Source organism: Jatropha curcas, chromosome 9 (assembly GCF_041381405.1).
Source record: "Jatropha curcas cultivar XTBG-Jc1 chromosome 9, XTBG_Jcur_1.0, whole genome shotgun sequence".
Taxonomy (NCBI): Eukaryota; Viridiplantae; Streptophyta; class Magnoliopsida; order Malpighiales; family Euphorbiaceae; genus Jatropha; species Jatropha curcas.
In genome coordinates this window covers 26,383,144-26,401,676 of record NC_143159.1, presented here as the reverse complement: position 1 = coordinate 26,401,676, position 18,533 = coordinate 26,383,144, and the positions used below count along the sequence as shown (strand labels likewise).

Below are 18,533 nucleotides of genomic sequence, written 5' to 3'. Positions count from 1 at the left end.
TTATACAAATAAAAAATGGATTTTCAACCCAAAAGTTTTGGGAAGCTTCAATTAAAAACCAATATTTTCAATTCAATCTCAATTCAAGTCTTTTCTTGTTCAACTCTTGTATGAACTATTGATGACTAATGTGACTTTCTGACCCAACAAAGCGATCTTAAGAGAGCAGGTAGAGCAAACCTCTTGGCTCGCTTCCAGGATGGCAGGATAGCTATGAGTAGTGGAATGCAGAACATGAGAATGAATCGAATCATAAATCGAAAAGAAAAAAAAACTAATCATCAAAGGCCCATTTTGGTGGAATGCTTGGAGAGTTAGAATAATTTTAAAATTAAGCATGTTCACTTAACGGACATCCTAGGATGGGTGATCTTATAGAAAGTTTCACATTTCACCTACAGGATAAAATCGTGCGGATCTTGCCAATCTATTATGAAATGAAATTGACTTGATATAAAGCGGACAATTCATCTGGTGGTTGGAGCCGCGCCTGACTACTAAACTCTACCTCCCACTCATTTGGAAAGGCTTCTTTTATTTGATGCATCTCATCTACCTCTTCAATGATGAATAAAATTCATTCATGTTCAAGAAAAAACAAAAAATCCTGGCCTAAGATCTGAAGTTATAAAAGCTTGCTTTTCATGAAATCATCACCAACAAAGGCATGAGCTTTTATTTTCATTTACATACGCACGTGCAACAACAAGCATTTTGCTAGAATGTTTGGTATTACATATAAACATAAAATAATGTTATTTTTTACCATTTATTAAGAAAAAATAATAATAATTTTTAAAAATTTATTTTTTGATTGGCTAAATATATGGATATTTCTAGATATCCAGAAAGTATATATTGCTAATGCATAAGACAAATACATTGTTCAAATTAAATTACTAGAAATGAACGGCCCAGCGGGTGTTACTTAGCCACCTCTGCTTTACAAGGCTATTTCTGTAAATATACACTACAAATTTTAGACTCATTCGTAAAAGGCCAAAAATGAAAAATAAAAAACAAGTCCAGAAATAAAATAAACATCTTAAAATTGAGCTCCTGCAAAAGTCTGACCAAATTGCCAACCAGCAGGCACCACGTTATAGCTTGTCACAGTTCTTCCGTCACTGGTTGTAACTTGAAAGGATAGACTCTGACCATTGAGGTAAGAGTTGCTTTGCCAGTTTTGACCCCAGTTTCTTGACATGGCTTGCCAGCCTGTTTTAGACCCTTTGATTGAAACTGCATGAACATCTCCGGCGCCGCCGACGTTGGTGATCAACACTAGGTTGAAGTACGAGTGACCGTTAATGGTGAACCTTATTCCTCCCTTCTTCACACATGGCACCCTAAGAACACCAAGCACCGACATATAATTAGTTAATTAATAAAAAAAAAATTTAATTAGTTTCAATTTTCTTAAATTTATCAGATACAGTTATTGAAGAGGTAGTTAAGTTTACTATAAACTTATACCTTCGTAATTTTTTTTCCGTGCACAGATCGATTTTAAGTGAATACTTCATTGCTTTAGTTTAATGAATTCAAAAATATTATTTTTAATATTTTTTTATAAACCACCGGTATTCAGATCTTATCCGTGCATCTCATTGAATAGAAAAAATATTATTATTATTATTATTTTAAGAAGTTAGCTCTTATTTTTATCAATTGAAATAATTTGATTGAATAGTATTTTTGTATTTTTGTAAGTAAAGATGTTTAATTCTTTTATCAAGTGTGCTTTTCAGGCATTTAATTTATTTTTTCATCTTTAAGTGGTTCAATTTGTTTATTACATCAACCAAAACCTTGTATTTTTTTAGAAAAATGTAATTGGATCCCTAATTTATATTCTTATTAACACTTTTATAACTTTATGTTTTAAAAAATATAACGACACTTAAACTAACTATCAACAAGTCATTCCTTCCAAAAAGTTAGCACTTTTCATAATAAAATGAGCATATTTCATCTAAAAAGTGTGTTTATTTAGCGTTAAAATACTGATTTTTTGGGCGGGAACGATCCAATAGTGAATTTCACCAAATGTTAAGAACTTTAGAGTAATTTCTTGTAAACAGAGGTACGAAAATATTAATTAGGATAAAAGTAAGGGAGAAGTGTATTTTTCGCTTTTTTTGTTTTTTTTAAGGAATGCTTTTTAACATTTATTACCTTCTGAAGGCAACAGGCACAATTCCAGCACGGTATTGGGCGATTTGCAAGAAAGCAGGCTCAGCTAAATCGAAGTGTTGGAGAGGAGGATTGCACCAACCACCATTATTGTTTGGCAGAGCAGGATTTGGTGGGCAAAAATTAGTAGCAGTAACAGTAATAGTGCCAGAAAGACACCATCTTGGGTCATCATCGCATCTCATTTCATAACAAGCACCACAGCTCAATCCATTGTTGAACAAAGCTGTGCTTAGAGCTGCTGTGTTTGTTCCATACCCTTGGCTGTACAAATTCCCATACCCACACGCTCCTCCTATTAAAGGAAAATCAAATCCTAATTAACCTAAATTCAATAGTATTATCAGTAGTTAAGAGTAACTGACTTACCCATTGTGCCGGATGCATCTCCACCGCCATAGAAGGTGGCATGAGCACTCTGCCAACCTCCATAATCAGCTAAAATGGCATGAAGGTGTGAACTGAAGAAGCAGAAAAAGAGAAAGATAGAGAAAGAAAGTTTCTTTGCTTCCATAGGTAAATTGCTAACTTTATTACAATGTTGAAGAGCTTATAGAAGATAAATTATAGTTTACTAAGTTGGGTTGTTGATGTTGTTGTCCAATGCATGAAGAAAGGGTATGTATTTATAAGCAGAGCAAAGAAGGCAAAAACCCAGTAGGGGGTGGGGTTTTAAGTTTTGAAAGGAAAGACAAAAGCCACAAAAAAATTGATATAGGAAAATCAAATTTCACATGCACTTGTTCCTTCTGGTTACGGATTACCAACCGCTAAGCTCACCATTTGTGGGCCATAACACACCACATGATGCATCTATGTACCCTTTCTTGCAACTTCATAAATTAGTATAGTTTCTTTGTTGCCACTAGTTTTTGGCCATTTGGGTTGGGGTGCTATTGTTTCTTCCTTTTTTTTTTTTCAAATGTAAATTTTAAAATTTTGATTTGCTTTTGGTAGGGGGCATGTAGGGTATGGTGTCTCAATTTAAGGTCATGTAGAGATGAATTTGGCCGTAATTGAAAGAGGGGGTAGGGTAGTAGTAATCTCTTGCACATGAAAGGCAATCTTGTTTTGTAATTACCAAATTGGTTTAGAAGCTTTTTTGGATAAAAGAAAACATTTTCAATGTGAATATGGCAATTGGCAATAGTTGGAGTTATGAATAAAATGTACATGGTGAGAATGGGAAGTGAAGACTTTGGAATTTCTTGCATGTTCTATGTGTATTTTTAGAAAAAGAAAAAGGTTTTTCCACAATTGATTTCATTGTGTTGGATATCACTTTAAAGTTTCAATTAAACTCAAATTCACTTAAAATGAGAAATCAAAATATTAATTTAAATTTGCATTTGATACCATAAATTAATATATTTTTAAATAATTAGTTTTTAAGAATGTACTTTATACATTGTCTATATACTTGTTGTTCATATTGTCATTTAGTATTTTTCAATAACAGATTTAAATTTAAATATGAGAATACTTAATTGAATTTATATCAGTCATTAATAATATCTGTCCTTTTTATTAAATTTTGTTATTAAAATATAAAATTTTATTTTTAATATTATATACAAATATATTATCTTAATAATTGAATTTAAATATTAGTCATTTAATGTTGTAATTTTTTTGTAATGTTAGGATTATTTAAATTTAAATATTAATTATTTTAATATATATTATCAATTATAAAGTATTAGCAATTATAATAATGTCTATTATCAATTAGACATTATTAAAGAACTAATTTTAAATATTAGTTCTTTAATAATGTCATTAATCATGAGATAGATATTTTCTAACTCAAAAAAGAATCTTTAAACGGAAGAAAGTGGTTGCAAATCTTATGTTTTTAAATTGTATCTTGCACGTATTCAAAATAAGTTCTCTATTTTTAATTCAGAATACACATAAATACTCATTGAATTTCATAATCCAATCTTAAAATGTGTAGTTTTCTACTTGTATCCAATCTTACTTCTAAAAAATAAGACATTTTGTGTTTAAAATGGCAATTGAGCCCTTTTTTTAATACTCAATTCTAAATAAATTCTTTTCAAAGAAAATAAAATAAAATCCTCCCGTAGTGCAATGTAAACTCCATCGAGTCAGCCTGTTTGCCTCCGAGGGTGAGCAAAGATTAGTCAGGTTTGTGGATGGTTAAAACGGACACGGACCTGGATACCTCGTGCAAGTATTAAAAAAAGAAAATAAAATTTATTTGATAAATAAATAAACTTTTTGGTGATTTTTTTCAAAGAAAATAAGCATATATAAAGTGTTATGGTAAGACAAATTTATGATTCTAATTCCTAAATAAGATTCAATTAAATGTGAATTTTATTCAAATTAATATTCAAGATACTCGAACTCGATTTGATTAGATTAAACTATAAATAAATTTTTTTATTTATAATATTAATTTAAAATTTGAATGAGTTAAAATTGATAAATTGTTTACATTATTAAATATCATATTAATTATATAAATAATTGAAAATTTTAAATTTCCGCATCAACTTAACTCAATTTTAATCAAATTATCAATTTTAAATGGCTCACGAAGCATTTAAATCAATATTTATACCCCCGAATTTTTGAGTATGAAATTATTATTTTCTAAAATTTCCTTTTCTTCTGTGATAATACACACTTTTTAGCTAGCGGAAGAACTCTATATTTTATTTTTTATTTTTTATTTTTTTGAGAGGAAGAACTCTATTAATTTTCTAAATTCGAGGTCTGCCTTTCATTCATATCTCAGCATTTGTAAGGTTGCACCGTCCTCACGTGCATGCTTGTCTAAAAAAAAAAAAAAGTTTCTGTTACTCCCGTAATCAACCTAACAAGAAATAATTAATTTTCAAAAAATAAAAGAAAAAACCTTAAGGGTAAAATAATTAAATAACACTTAAATTTCCAAACTTTGTCATTTTTTGCCCTTTTAAAATTTAAAATATATATACACGTAGCATCCCCTGATTAGTTCTATCATCTTTTGTTATCACATATTAAGGTTACTAAAGTAATGAAAAATTGGCTGTAACATATATAGACATCCATATACTAAATTAATGAAAAATCTTTTTTTTTTCTTAAACGAGAGTATTCAATACCATTCAGGGAAAAATATGAATAAAACAGAAATAATTTTTTAAAACAACTTTTTATTCTGAAATAAATAAATTAAATGAATTCAAATAAATATTTTCTAGCTGAATTTCCTGTCTCTAATTAGCTTACTATTTTATTCTGTTTTTCGTTCTGCTCGATCTCTTTGCTCTTCTTCCGACAAAGAAACTCGAGCTCCATTATTTAAACTCATTGAATGATTTTTTTTTTTTTTTTTTTTTTGTTAACAGAACCTCAACTAGCTTCCCAACTCATTTACATAAAATTTTTATAATTGATTGGAGCAGAAGAGTGTAAAAATGAAGACATGAGGTCCTACCATGTGAGAAGCACATGCAACTTCCGGATTTGCGGGCTCTCGAGGCTTAAATTCAATATATTCATGCATCCAAATATCCATTTTCTGAAAAATCATGTCTATGCCTCACCAATCAATTATCTATTTATCATTATCAAACCAAACCAAGAAGAAGACAACCACAAAATATTTCAGCTATCTATAGTCTTATAAGCTAGTTCTCAATTAATTAGTTAAAATATGGTTAGATGAGATTAAGATTCTATCCTTGTACATAATTATAATATCCTGCTAAGAACAGAGTATACTCAATTTTGGTTTTTAGGATCATCAAGATTTGTAAGGAAATGAACAATCTTTCCAAAGATTTTGTGGAGGATTTTGATTCTTGAGGCTATCTAATGAATCTGTATGTACCCAAATGATTAAATAAATGAGTATCATTGTGTAAGGATTTTTCTTTGAAGTATCATTTAACTTTGATTTTTTATATATTTTGATTTTTAATATTTAAAAATTGTTAGAAATTCAGATCTAATCTCAAAATCTAGGTGTGAAGGTTAAATGAAATAATAAATTAAGAAAATTTTAATGTTTTGAGGTAAGCACGGAGAAATAGAGAATTTAGGATTTTGAATTAATCTATTAGGTGCTGGTTTGAGATACGATGAAGTTATCACTATTGAAAAGACTTAATTTTTAGTATCACTCGCAACTCAAACATTGAAATATGTGTCTAAATCTGAAAAAAAAGAAAAAAAACTCAAATTCCACCTCAAAATTTAAGTGTGAATGTTAGAAAGGTTAATAGATTACATGAAGAATGTTTTTCTTTTAATAAAAACAAATTTCTTTGGATAATTTCGCTTTTGTTATGAGATATAAAAATGGGTAAATTATAATTTATTTAAATTAAATATTTGTAAATTTTGGCTTTCCAAATAGGAACTTTAGTGATAATGTTTGAGCACAATGGACTGAAAAAATAAGCTAAGAGTCTTCCAAGTTCCAAAGCTCCCTTCCCAATTCCCATGAGCTTGAGTTGTGTATAAAAAGAGTGTTCAAAACATCAGCAAAATATATATATTGCCAAAATCAGTAATTAGCTCCCTTCAGCTTCTGCTGGAAATTTTGCATTCTATATTCTATATTTGTGCATAATTACATATGCAGCCGTTGCCATTAGGCGACCCTTTTTACATGCATACTTATTACATACTTTCTAGTGTTTTTCTTGTTACGTGAAGGGTCATATATATTCACATACTACAAGATGTTTTCAAGAATTTTTCAAATATTTTTTTGTTAATAAAATGAAATATTGTTGGTGGGAGTGAGACCTATGATCATTTGTTTTTTTTTTTTTTTGGAAAAAAAATTATTTTAAATATTATTATAATCAATTAAGTGTGGTTTAGTTGGTCTTTTGAGAGATATCGAGTTCGAGTCCTCCCGACTATAATAGTTTAAACCAATTTGGTGAACTAAAGAGATAGTTATCTCTGTTCTGTAACTTTTTATCTTATTTCAACCTATTAGATCTCCTACGGTAAAATTGGATAACATGTAGCAGACATTTGAATCATTGAATACAAATCTGACCCAAACATGATTCGGTTAGTTAAAATACCACCCAAACTCATCTTGGACTCGTTAATTCCACTAAAATCGAATTGGATCAGATCGAATGCTTGCTGGGTCAGGTCTATCTATTGGTATTAGTCATTAACAAAAAAATTTAATATTATTGGATGATTGGATTGGTTACAATCACAAGAAGTTTGATAGCCAACATTGGATGCTGATTGAAGCACAGCACATCATTCTGCAATTAAGGAGCTATTATATCTAGAATAGGGATACGAAGGAGTTCTAGTGTTTTCTTCTTCTTTTAGTTGGTTTGGGGCCAAATGTCAGGTTTGGGACCAAATGTCAGGTTTGGGACCAAATGTCATCAGAAATTGAAACATGAATTTATCAGATTTTTAGTGACCGTTTTCTCATTTTAGGACCATTATTAAAAACATTGTCATATTCATTTTCCATACAGCAAACCCTCAAGAAGGCACCATTACAAATTAAGGCTTGTTTTGTATTTTTCACATTTTCTACATTAGTTTATGTTGTTCGGAATACTTATGAAATATGTTTCCTTTGTCTAAGACATTTTTCAAAATATTTACCATAATCATCTGCCATGGAATACTAAATATCATAATTTACTATTTTTATATTATTTTAATTCACAATTGATAGTGAAATGAAAGTTCCTATAGGCCCAATAATCCTCAATTTTGAAACATAATTATATTAAAAAATCTCCAATTTTATCGACATTATTGAGATGGAGTGATCGAGACTCTTTCTCTTTTAACCAAACGTTCAGTTACTCTTTATATGGGCCTTGCAGTACTTGAGTGGCCTCTCACCTAGACACGTTGTCGGCTGAATAAATTTTCCATTTAATGGATATATTGGAAATATTCTGAAATGAACAATGTTATAAAATACTTTTCTATCATTTCAAAGCAGAGTTGTGAAAAAAATTCAAAGTGAATAGAAACTTTTCCCTTTTTCTTATTGATCTGGATCGTTGCTTAAGCTTGCAATTATCAACCTTAATCATCAAGCTCAACTTTTTCAACTTTGTCAATCAATCAACTTTCTCTCCGGTCTTTTTCTTCTTCTTCTTTTTTTTAATTTAGCTAAATCAATCATTAAAGAGAAGAAAAATCATCATTAAGTTTTTTTCTCCGGACTAGATAAATATTTTTAATTATAAATTTTATATATCGAAGTGTTTAATAGATTTAATTTTATAAATTAAAGTATTTAATAAATTAAATTTTATAAATTTTTTTTTATTTTTAAACTTTATTTTTAAATGTGAATTTATATATTTAGCCAAGTAAGAGAGAAGGTTAGGCATAAATAGGTCTTAATGTAATATTTTAGTGAAGCATAACATTTATGGAACTGAAGAACAACCATAAAAGATAATACAAATGACTCAACATTGAGGAACAAATCCAACCGTTGCTTGTATTAGAAAATGATGGACAATTAACTCCTTGAAAATGCTCTTTCTTTAATTAACAATTATCCAAAATTTTCTTCATTCAATTTTATTAAAATAAAACGACAGCAACGTATGACCAACCTGCTGCTGTACTAATAAATATAATAATATTTCAGCCTCATACACTAGGAATTGAATTGGAAATAATTAAATAATCCATTGGACCATTTTCATTTGTTGTTCAACTAGTTACCGTCTCTTTTGCGTTTTGAGCAGCCATCTACCTAGAACGCCATCGTTTTTCGTTTTAGAACCAAGAGCCAACTCTTTTACGATGTCACCCATGTGATGTTAGTCTCTATTTTATGCTTTTTTATATTTTTTTTTTTTCTGCTCTACAGTCTACACCAAATGGCAAATACCCACTTGCGAGCAAACAGATAAGAAGAATCTGATTGGATAAAAAACCGCAAGGCAAATGTAATAAATCTACCCTCTTGAGAGTGGGAGGAGGTTTTGAGTTCCAAGTTCCAACCCAATCTCTCCCTAAAACTTTAAGTGTTTAATATTTTTATTCTTAATGGATTTCTTACGTTTTATTGTAATTTAAAATTATAACGATAAAGCTTAAGGGAACAAGAAAAAAAAAAAAGATCAACGATCATAATTAAACGATCTTGAAACAACAGTGGAAGAAACTTGTTAGGTGGAGAAAATAACAAATGGGTTCCCAACGAAAAAAAGCTTGGGTTTGATTGCTAATCAGTCTGCTGCATTGTTAGCTAAACAGTGGATGTGCCTTAGATGGCAAATCCAACCTCAAATTATGAGATTTCATACAATTAATTATCAAATTTACGTCATATTTGGTATAAATGGAAATGTTTATTTTAATATTTTAAACATATTTTTTTGTGATATAAAATTAACAGATTAAATCACTATTTCTCTTTTTAAATCACCCTGTCTAACTTTACCATTGGAAATGATTTTAATATTTGATGTTTGACAAAAAAAAAAAAAAAAAAAGCAATTTCAAATTTTTATTTTTGAAAAACAATTTTTAAAGTGTTATTTAGCTGTTTTGTGACTTTTATAACCTCTAATCAACATTTTCAATGAAGTATCGTTCCCAGTAACAGTAACAAACTCTAGTTAACACATTATTAACACCCTACTGATGTGAAATTTTGTACGGTTCATGTAAAATTTTATGTTTCTATATTTAGTGTAAAATGAAAATACTCATTTTATTCTTTTCATTTGTAAATGAACTATATATGCAATGCCAATGGAACGGGTGGCGCTGCATGAAAGAAGGGGATGCGTATAGCTATGGAATTCTTGCGTTGGGGATGTTAAAAAAAAATAATAATAATGATATTTCTGTACTTCCAATCGAAACCCAAGTACATTCAGAGCCTGGGGGCTACCCAACCAGACAATTGCTTATTTCCTTCCAACCATTAGAGACCGTTCAGACCATTATCAAACAAGCTAAGAGTAACACAGTTGTTATCAGGACCAGATGTAATCATTTCTTGCAACTCGCGGTCAGATTACTTGTGAACATCCAAATGATTGACAATGAAACTCTCCTTAAAGATGGAAAACACCGAGATAGTTTATTAAAGTTGACACTTGATAAAGGGCATCAACATCATAGCTCAAATGGCAAAGTTTCCACTAAAACACTCTTAAGATGTACAATATGCACAATGTATAAGCAGTCCTAAAAAACCTATCACCATTCATTCAATCTGACCTTGGTACAACTGGCAACTGAACTGAAGACGTAAGTGACAGTGGAAGATGAATGACGAGAAATTTGTAACCTTCAGCACATTGTTAAGCCCAAACTCAGAAGCTGTACATCTACAGGAATTTATTATTATTTTTCATCAGCATAACATGTGTAATCAGAAAACGACTATTAAAGACACACACACATACACACACACACACACACACACACACACACACACACAGATCTAGTAGCATTTCTTTTTCAGCTTCTTAGATTGTAGTGCAGAAAAAAAGAACCAATTTCACCACAAACGGTTGCAGGAAACGAGAAAAGTCACTGACCTTAAAACCTCTGAATCTTAAGCATGTATCACCAAAGCTCTTTAAAAGGTATTGAAGGAAACTTCCATTAATCATCCCAAGCACTATCTGCCGCACCCTCTCCCTTGATATTTGCAGAGGCAATCATGTACCTATACTTGTCCTCGATGTTTATTGATGCGGGCCCTCCGGACTTTGACAGAGCATTCCTAACTTCCTTTTGCAAACCTGCAGCTTCTCGCTCTTTCCTTCGTGCAACCTAAAATTCAAATAGCAGAAAGAAGAATAACTGAAACATTTTGAGTGTAGAACTTACAATTATACTTAAAAGAAGAATAACTGAAACATTTTGAGTGTAGAACTTACAATTATACTTAATCGTAATTTGTAAAGAAGGATTTAAGACTACTGAGCACAAGGTTTTGCATGAAAGGAAAGATATAGAGGGGGCAAATGCGAATAGAAAGCAGATATACAATTCATCAATATGTATAACAAGAAATCCCATACCTTCCCAGTTGCAAAGGCCACTGTGTTCCCAGCTTCTGCATCTGCTATTGCTTTCTTTATTTGTGAGACTAGGAACTTGAGCATGAAGATGTACTTGTCAAGGTTGAAACAAACAAATATCTAAAATAAGGAATCATTAGAAATAAGCAGAAAGGAAAGTGGAATTTACCATATCACGATCAGTGTAAAATGAAGTAGCTTGGCCTGCTGATCCTGCACGTCCCGTCCTTCCAATCCGATGTACATAATCTTCCATTGTCTACAATTGAGGCAGCCATAACTGAAGCTTCAGGTTTGCTATTTCAGAATGACATTAATAGTGACTGAAATCACCAGGCTATTGAGATGCTAACATATCAGTAGCAGAAACCATGATCATGAACTGAGGTCCATGATCACGATTTGAGTTTCAGGCCATGATGTACCCCATTACATAGGCTTTGGCCAGAGTTGACAAAAAATTGCAGAATACTTCTATGATCAAGAAGATCTCTACAAATGATATTATGCATTGCTATATTGGCAATCCACTTACCAAATAAAATTCCCAAGCTTTCCACCATCAGTAAAAACAAAGAAAATAACAATAGTCCAGCCTGATGTTAGTGAAGTTCAGATAAAATTCAGTGATAAACAATTTTCTTCCAGAAATACCTTTGGAAGATCGAGGTTAATTACATGAGCAACTCCTGTGACATCCAATCCACGAGATGCAACATCAGTGGCAACCTGCAAATGAAAGTCCAATCAATAAAAAATAGACAAAGTTGAATCCAAAGAATAGAAGGAAGTCCATGGCATAATTCTACTACACAATGCTAGTACATTTTTTTTATTCAGGATAGATACTATAATCAATTAAAAAGCACAAGGTAGTTAAACACAGGAACTATACAAAACAAGCACAAACACGCGCACACAGAGAAAAAGGCGGACCAATGGACATGATGACTTGACGCCTAAAATTTAGACTCTAAAGATCAAGGATAACAGAAAAATAAGAGACAGCCTGTGTACATCAGGGTTCTTTCAGAAATTTCCAAGAGGGATGATGGCATTGACATGCTACAAAATTGTAACTTTGAACTTTGCCTGAAGTAATACAAGATAGCAACGCCATGCTACAACGAAGACTAATCTATTTCATACTATATTATGCATGACAATCACTTATATGGGCTATATTTGCAAAGCAAACATCAAAGCACGTAAGCAGTAGAAATTAGAATACCAAAATACTAGTAGAGCCACTCCTGAAGTCATTCAGAGCAGCCTCCCTTTCACTCTGACTACGGCCACCATGCAAAGCGACTGCCCGTAAGCCTTGTGCCACCAGAGCTTCAGCAACTTCATCACACCTTGTCTGATTGCAAACCCATGTTCAAGTATAAAGACTTTACATAAGAAACTTGCAAGAGTAAGGAATAAAAATACACTATCTCATAGCAAGTTTTGATATGAAATTAAAAAAATAAACAAATAAAAAGAAATACCCAACATATCATGTCTTGCTCTCATTATATCATTTTCCTTCAAAGAGAAATAATACTAAATTAAAAAGGAGATTGCATGACTAAAATAAAAGAGTCAAAATTTAGGGTGTACATGGCATATTGAGTTATCTAAATGATTTTCCATATGGATACATATTTAAATCTTTCTTTACTCAGTATCCTGATCAATAAATGCAAATGCACAATGTCAAAGCTCCTTCCACCATTAAGTTTCCCCTAAACATTCAACGGTTGCTTCATACCTTAATGAACAACAAGTTTTTCACAAAACAGGCTAACTTTATACAAAAACATTACTACCCTAAATTTTTCAGTGAGAAATAAATGATGAAATCCATGCAATAAACACGAAATTATATGAGAACAAATATAGCACTTACTATACCTTCCTTTCCACAAACACAACAGTTAAAGGAAAGGGGTGACCAGATCTTTCGGCCTGAGACGCATCCTCCACAAGAAAAGCCAGAAGGCAATCAATCTGCACGAGCACACATGTCAACTCAATTGACAAAGGATGGTCCACATTCAAGAGACACAGATGTGAAAAGTAACTGTGAGTCAAATAATTCAGTTCGAATTAACTTTCAAGTTATGAAAATGACAAAACCAAACATGTAAATTAAAATTCACCAGAAAAGGAATTTTTACTGCGGAAATTTTTACAACTATATGAACCCCTTCAAGCAACACATATACCATAATGTTCCTCCAGCTAAAAGTTTGTCAGCAAAGAGAACCCAACTTCTAGCTTAGGAATCTATCTCTATTTTTTTTTAATTTCTGAAACAAAAGACATTTCAAGTTGAAGCACTGCTACAATGAGTAAAGCAAATTTGTAGGTGATCATGCAACCCACAAATTGACAAATTCAAACAAGCCCAAGTTCCTCACTCCTAATATGACTTGCAAAGAAAAACAATATGCTACAAATGGAAAAGCAACTAAATTAAGAGCTTCTAGCACCATAAGCGTAATAAAACATTTTGTGCCAATGCATCAATAAGAACTTACCTTCTCATTTTCAGAAACTTTTTTCAGAACTTGAGATACATTTGCTGTTGGGCTACTAACTTTTCCAACCTTAATTTGTACAGGGGCAGTTAAGTACTCCTGAAATTGAATGGAAATGAGATAAGTTACACATATATTCATTATGAAAAAATGAATTAAGAACTCTAACTGCCTAAAAGACTGCTCTACTCAAAAGAATTGCAGAAAGTTTATCGTACAAGATAGAAAAGATTACATAAATGCACACAACTGGTACCAGACTTTTGAATGTTCTGATACTATAGCTAGAAGTTTTCAAAATAAAACATAGACCACCAAGGATATGAAATGATGGAACATTTCATGTGCATTAGAGCTACTGCTACAAAACTACACAAACACCTCAAAACAATGCCACCAAACTTCTAATCATTCAACCTAATCAAAGTACACTTCAGAATTATTTCTTTGAAGTGAGATCTTCAAAGAATAAGAACTAATTTACTGCAACTTGAAAGGAATCAGAAACAAACAACGTTTATTTCAAGGTATCCTAATTTGAAGTTTTCCAAAAGACCAATTCAAAGTAGTATTGTACAAAAATATTAAAAAAATTAAAAGAAAAAAAAAAGCTTGAGCAACAACTCCAAGAGACAAGGCTTTATATATGACTCTTATCTCAGGTTGAGGCAACCTGAAGTCACATCAGCTTGTGCAAGACATGAATTAGAAACAAGGGAACCTCGTTTTACAAGGCCGTAAACTTTTATTCTGGATAGACAGGCACTAAACGTATCCACACTGCACACTAGATATTGTACTCCAAAGAGAAGGATTTGATTTATTTAATTGTATGCATCAGCATAGTACATTAACCTCAGATCTCTTATGATATCCCACTTTCCACACCCATAAATTGCATCACGGTGTAAGGCAAAACAAAAGGAAATCTAACCTGGGTTAACGTTTCAATCTCCACAGGCATAGTTGCACTAAACAGCAGAGTCTGATGCCTTTTTGGAAGATTGTGCAGTACCTGAAACAATATCAAACAACTAATGCCATCTTCTCTAATGTTACACAATTTATCATATAAATTCAAGAATCAATCACTCCACAGTGAATGTGCTTATAAAATAATGATGCATTGAAAAACAAAAGAGTGGGAGACACATACTAAGTTTTTCCAAAATGTAAGAAGTTAAAGGGATGAAAAAGAAAAAAAACGAGTCATAAAAAATGAAGCATATGCTCAGGGGAAACTTAAGCGTATCAAAGCTTCAACATTGGTATTTCGTACTTCTTTTTCAAATCTGAAGTAAGGTTTTCCTTGAGTTTTCACATGTAACCAATGCCCCTAAGATTTAGTTAAGAATGTTCACTTGTGAACCTAGTCCCTATTGATTGAAGTCCAAAAAGTGGGACATACGGCTATTAAAAACAAAAACCAAAATCAAAAAGAAAAGTTCAGCTGCATGGTCAAATTTATCAGCCAACAAATATGGATATGCGCAATACTCGGTTTCTATCTGAAAATTGAACCAAACTGACTCCTTTCAGTCGGATTCAGAAGTTGTTTTAGAAATTCAGTTACCAATCGGTTTAAATATAGAAAAAGGTTCGGTATCGGTTTTGATTCGGTTATCATATATATAACTAACAGAATTTATTTATAAGCTCAAAAAGCTAATTTGATTTGCATAACCGAATCCAAACTGAGCCAAACCAATTCAGTTCAGTTTGAATCAGTTTTCATACCATTTGGTTCCCATAAAACTATATTCAGTTAGACTGAAACCAAGCTAATTCCGTTTGGTTCAGCTTGGTTAACCGAATGCTCACCCCTACAATAGACACCCATGCAACATTCCAGTAATAAAGTTGCAGCAACTTATACCTCTCTAATTTGTGGTTCAAACCCCATATCAAGCATTCTATCAGCTTCATCCAGAACAATAAACGATATTCTAGAGAGGCAAGTGTTTCCTTGTTGTAAATGATCAATGAATCTTCCTGGAGTAGCAACAATAACATCCACTCCTGCCCGTAATTCAGATCTCTGTCATTGCACCCAACAAGAAAGTCGAGCAATGCATATTAGGCAACTAAATGGTAATAACATACTCACATAGCAAAGCAAGAACATTAGAACAAAAATGTTGAGTATAAATTCCTAGACAGAAGAGAAATTTTGTTTCAGGATTCACCTCTTACAAGGACAGATTTCAGTAAAACCACTTACAACATGAGAAGTGTTCTCTTATTCTACCTAGCCTTGCCCAGACAAATGCCCAAGCAAGACATGGAGAAGAACTTCCAGTTTCTCATCTCATAATATTCATAGAGAATTAAATCAACCATTGGAAACAGGATTTACAATAATTTAACCTGCTCAGCTATGTTTGTTCCACCAACAACTATTGCAGTTCTGAAGTTCTCAAGAGATCTACTAAAACATTTCACCTGAAAATATACAGACAATGTGAATCAACATGATGATTTATTGACTGCAATAACAGCTTAATATAAAATTACAAGTATATGACCAGACTAGTACATATAATTTCTAATTCATAGTTACATTGTTCTCGTTTGTGTAAAATTAGCTCCCACACCTCTTTTTCAATCTGTTGGGCAAGCTCTCTTGTAGGAGCCAACACCAATGCTAGTGGTCCATCACCTCGCTGAATGGGAGATTGAGCCAAGCAGTGCTGCACATTGAAACAAGAATCTCATTGAAAAAATGCGAATAAAAACATCTTGTTCATAGAAGCATCATATCTAATATCATGAAATAAAACCTGTATCATCGGAATAGTGAATGCAGCAGTTTTGCCACTACCAGTTTCAGCACAACCCAACAGATCTCTTCCACTAAGAGCAACAGTAATGGCCTGAGCCTGTATGGAAGTCGGCCTACTATATCCATGATATGCAATATCCTTCATGATGCTCGGATGCAAGCACTAACAAGAATTAAAATATCCTTAGTTTCTAAGTTGGTTCATCATAATCAATCAATCATACTAATCCAAGAAAAAATATGATTTAAATCAGCTAAGTCTAAAATACGGAGATTACCATATCTTCAAACGATTCAATTGGTGCAGGTGCTGGAAGGGAATCCTCCGAAGCAACATTAACTTCAACATTAAGCCGCGTACGAACATCTTCAATCTGCATGCAAATGCAACACAACAAAATGATCTAAGCACAAAAAATCGATAAAAGATACCAGAAACCAAATTATAGTAAACAAAAATTTAAAGGTAAGCAATTGAAATATGGAGCAAATGAGAGGCATTTGTTTTGCCAGATAAAAAGCGAAATTAACAAAATACAAAAGCGTGGTTCTAAGAACTGGCAAGCAATTGGAGAAAACGCAAAATGAACAAGAAAAGAACCCTAGAAATGAGAAAATTCAAATCGATGAATAGGTTTAGCTACCGAAACGTCATTTTTATTCCGTAACAAGTCAATAGAGAAACACAAATATCTCACTCCAAACCACCAATAAAAATGTATCAAAGCAGTTGAAAAAGTAAAAAGCGAAAAAACCTGTTGAGAGTTCAAGCGAAGAACGCGGTCGGAAGGATTCCACTGAGGAAAAACAGGTTCAGGAATGGACAAGGTTCTCGGCGACTGAAAAGCAGTGGAGCAGGTCCGGCGAGAGGCATTGGATAAAGTAGGGAGAGAGTTCCAATTGGAAGTTGGAGAGTGGAAATTTGAACAAGATGAGGAATGGTCGAGATTAGCGTTCTGATCACTGTCTAGGGTTAGTGAAGAAAAAGCTGTGGTGGTGGTGTTGATAATGGTAGTAGAGGTGGCGGTAGTGGCGTGTGAGCTTGAGTTTCTAAGGTGTGGAGGTACATACGACATCGCTTCGAGTTGGTTTAAACAGTTTTTACACCAGCAGAAATACAGCAGAGTGAAAAATGAGATGAAGCCTCGAACAGTGATATGAAGTGGAAGAAGATGATTGATGCTTAAGGGAGTACTAAATTTACGCCACTGTGACAATCAGATTCAGTGATGTTGTACTCGATAACTGACACGAGTGACGAGGCTTGCGTATTTCTGTAACGTTTTTGGCCCATGTCATATGGGCCATATCAAGCCCACTATAAAAAATAATTTTTAACATAAATTACTATTTATCCATTTAAATTTGACCAAATTAATAAATTATTCCTTTATTTTACAAAATAAGTAAATGGTCATTAATATTATTTCATTTTTAGAACCAACAAAAGTTTCTTTTTCGATTCATTGGCTTTACATATTGTTTTACCCTCAACTTTAGGTTTTATTGTAATTTCACTCTCCGATTTAACTTTTATGTAGATTTCACTTTAAATTTTAACTTTTTATTTACAATTTCATTTTAATTTGACTTTTATACTAATTTCACTATGAACTTTAATTTTTTATTAAAATAACACTCTAAATTATAAATAAAAAATAGGTTCACTCTTAATCTTGGATTTGGATTAACTTAATATATTTGTTTGAACGAAAGAATTTGAGTTAACGGGATGAATAATTTCTATTATTATTTTTAATATTTTTAAACTTTTTCTTTAATTCATAATAAATAATATTTAAAAATTAATTTTTTCATACATGAATGCTTTTTTTAAAAAAATAGAATATAATTATATCTTATATCCTACTTTGATAAAAAAATGTTAAAATTTCTAAAAGTTTAGGAGTTAAATAAATTGATAGTAGCTTTGTTTTAGATTTTATAATTATTTTAAAATTTATATTAAAATCAAAACCATAATATAATAATTATATT

The 18,533-nt window shown here is 31.8% G+C and overlaps 2 protein-coding genes across 2 annotated transcripts; both read right to left on the bottom strand.

Moving 5' to 3' along the window:
* Positions 1–833: 833 nt before the first annotated feature.
* Positions 834–2,850, bottom strand: LOC105638916 (expansin-A8). Its single transcript, XM_012222819.4, has 3 exons — positions 2,566–2,850; positions 2,179–2,491; positions 834–1,349 (listed from the first exon to the last, which is right to left on the bottom strand). Exons 1-3 carry the CDS (start codon positions 2,708–2,710, stop codon positions 1,046–1,048), a joined length of 762 nt encoding a protein of 253 aa, XP_012078209.1. The 5' UTR covers positions 2,711–2,850; the 3' UTR covers positions 834–1,045.
* Positions 2,851–10,006: 7,156 nt separating this feature from the next.
* Positions 10,007–17,744, bottom strand: LOC105638901 (DEAD-box ATP-dependent RNA helicase 20). Its single transcript, XM_037637198.2, has 15 exons — positions 17,291–17,744; positions 16,814–16,909; positions 16,534–16,698; positions 16,348–16,443; positions 16,121–16,195; positions 15,630–15,791; positions 14,688–14,768; positions 13,754–13,852; positions 13,125–13,220; positions 12,457–12,588; positions 11,880–11,954; positions 11,395–11,484; positions 11,226–11,300; positions 10,737–10,974; positions 10,007–10,523 (listed from the first exon to the last, which is right to left on the bottom strand). Exons 1-14 carry the CDS (start codon positions 17,609–17,611, stop codon positions 10,804–10,806), a joined length of 1,734 nt encoding a protein of 577 aa, XP_037493126.1. The 5' UTR covers positions 17,612–17,744; the 3' UTR covers positions 10,007–10,523; positions 10,737–10,803.
* Positions 17,745–18,533: the final 789 nt, after the last annotated feature.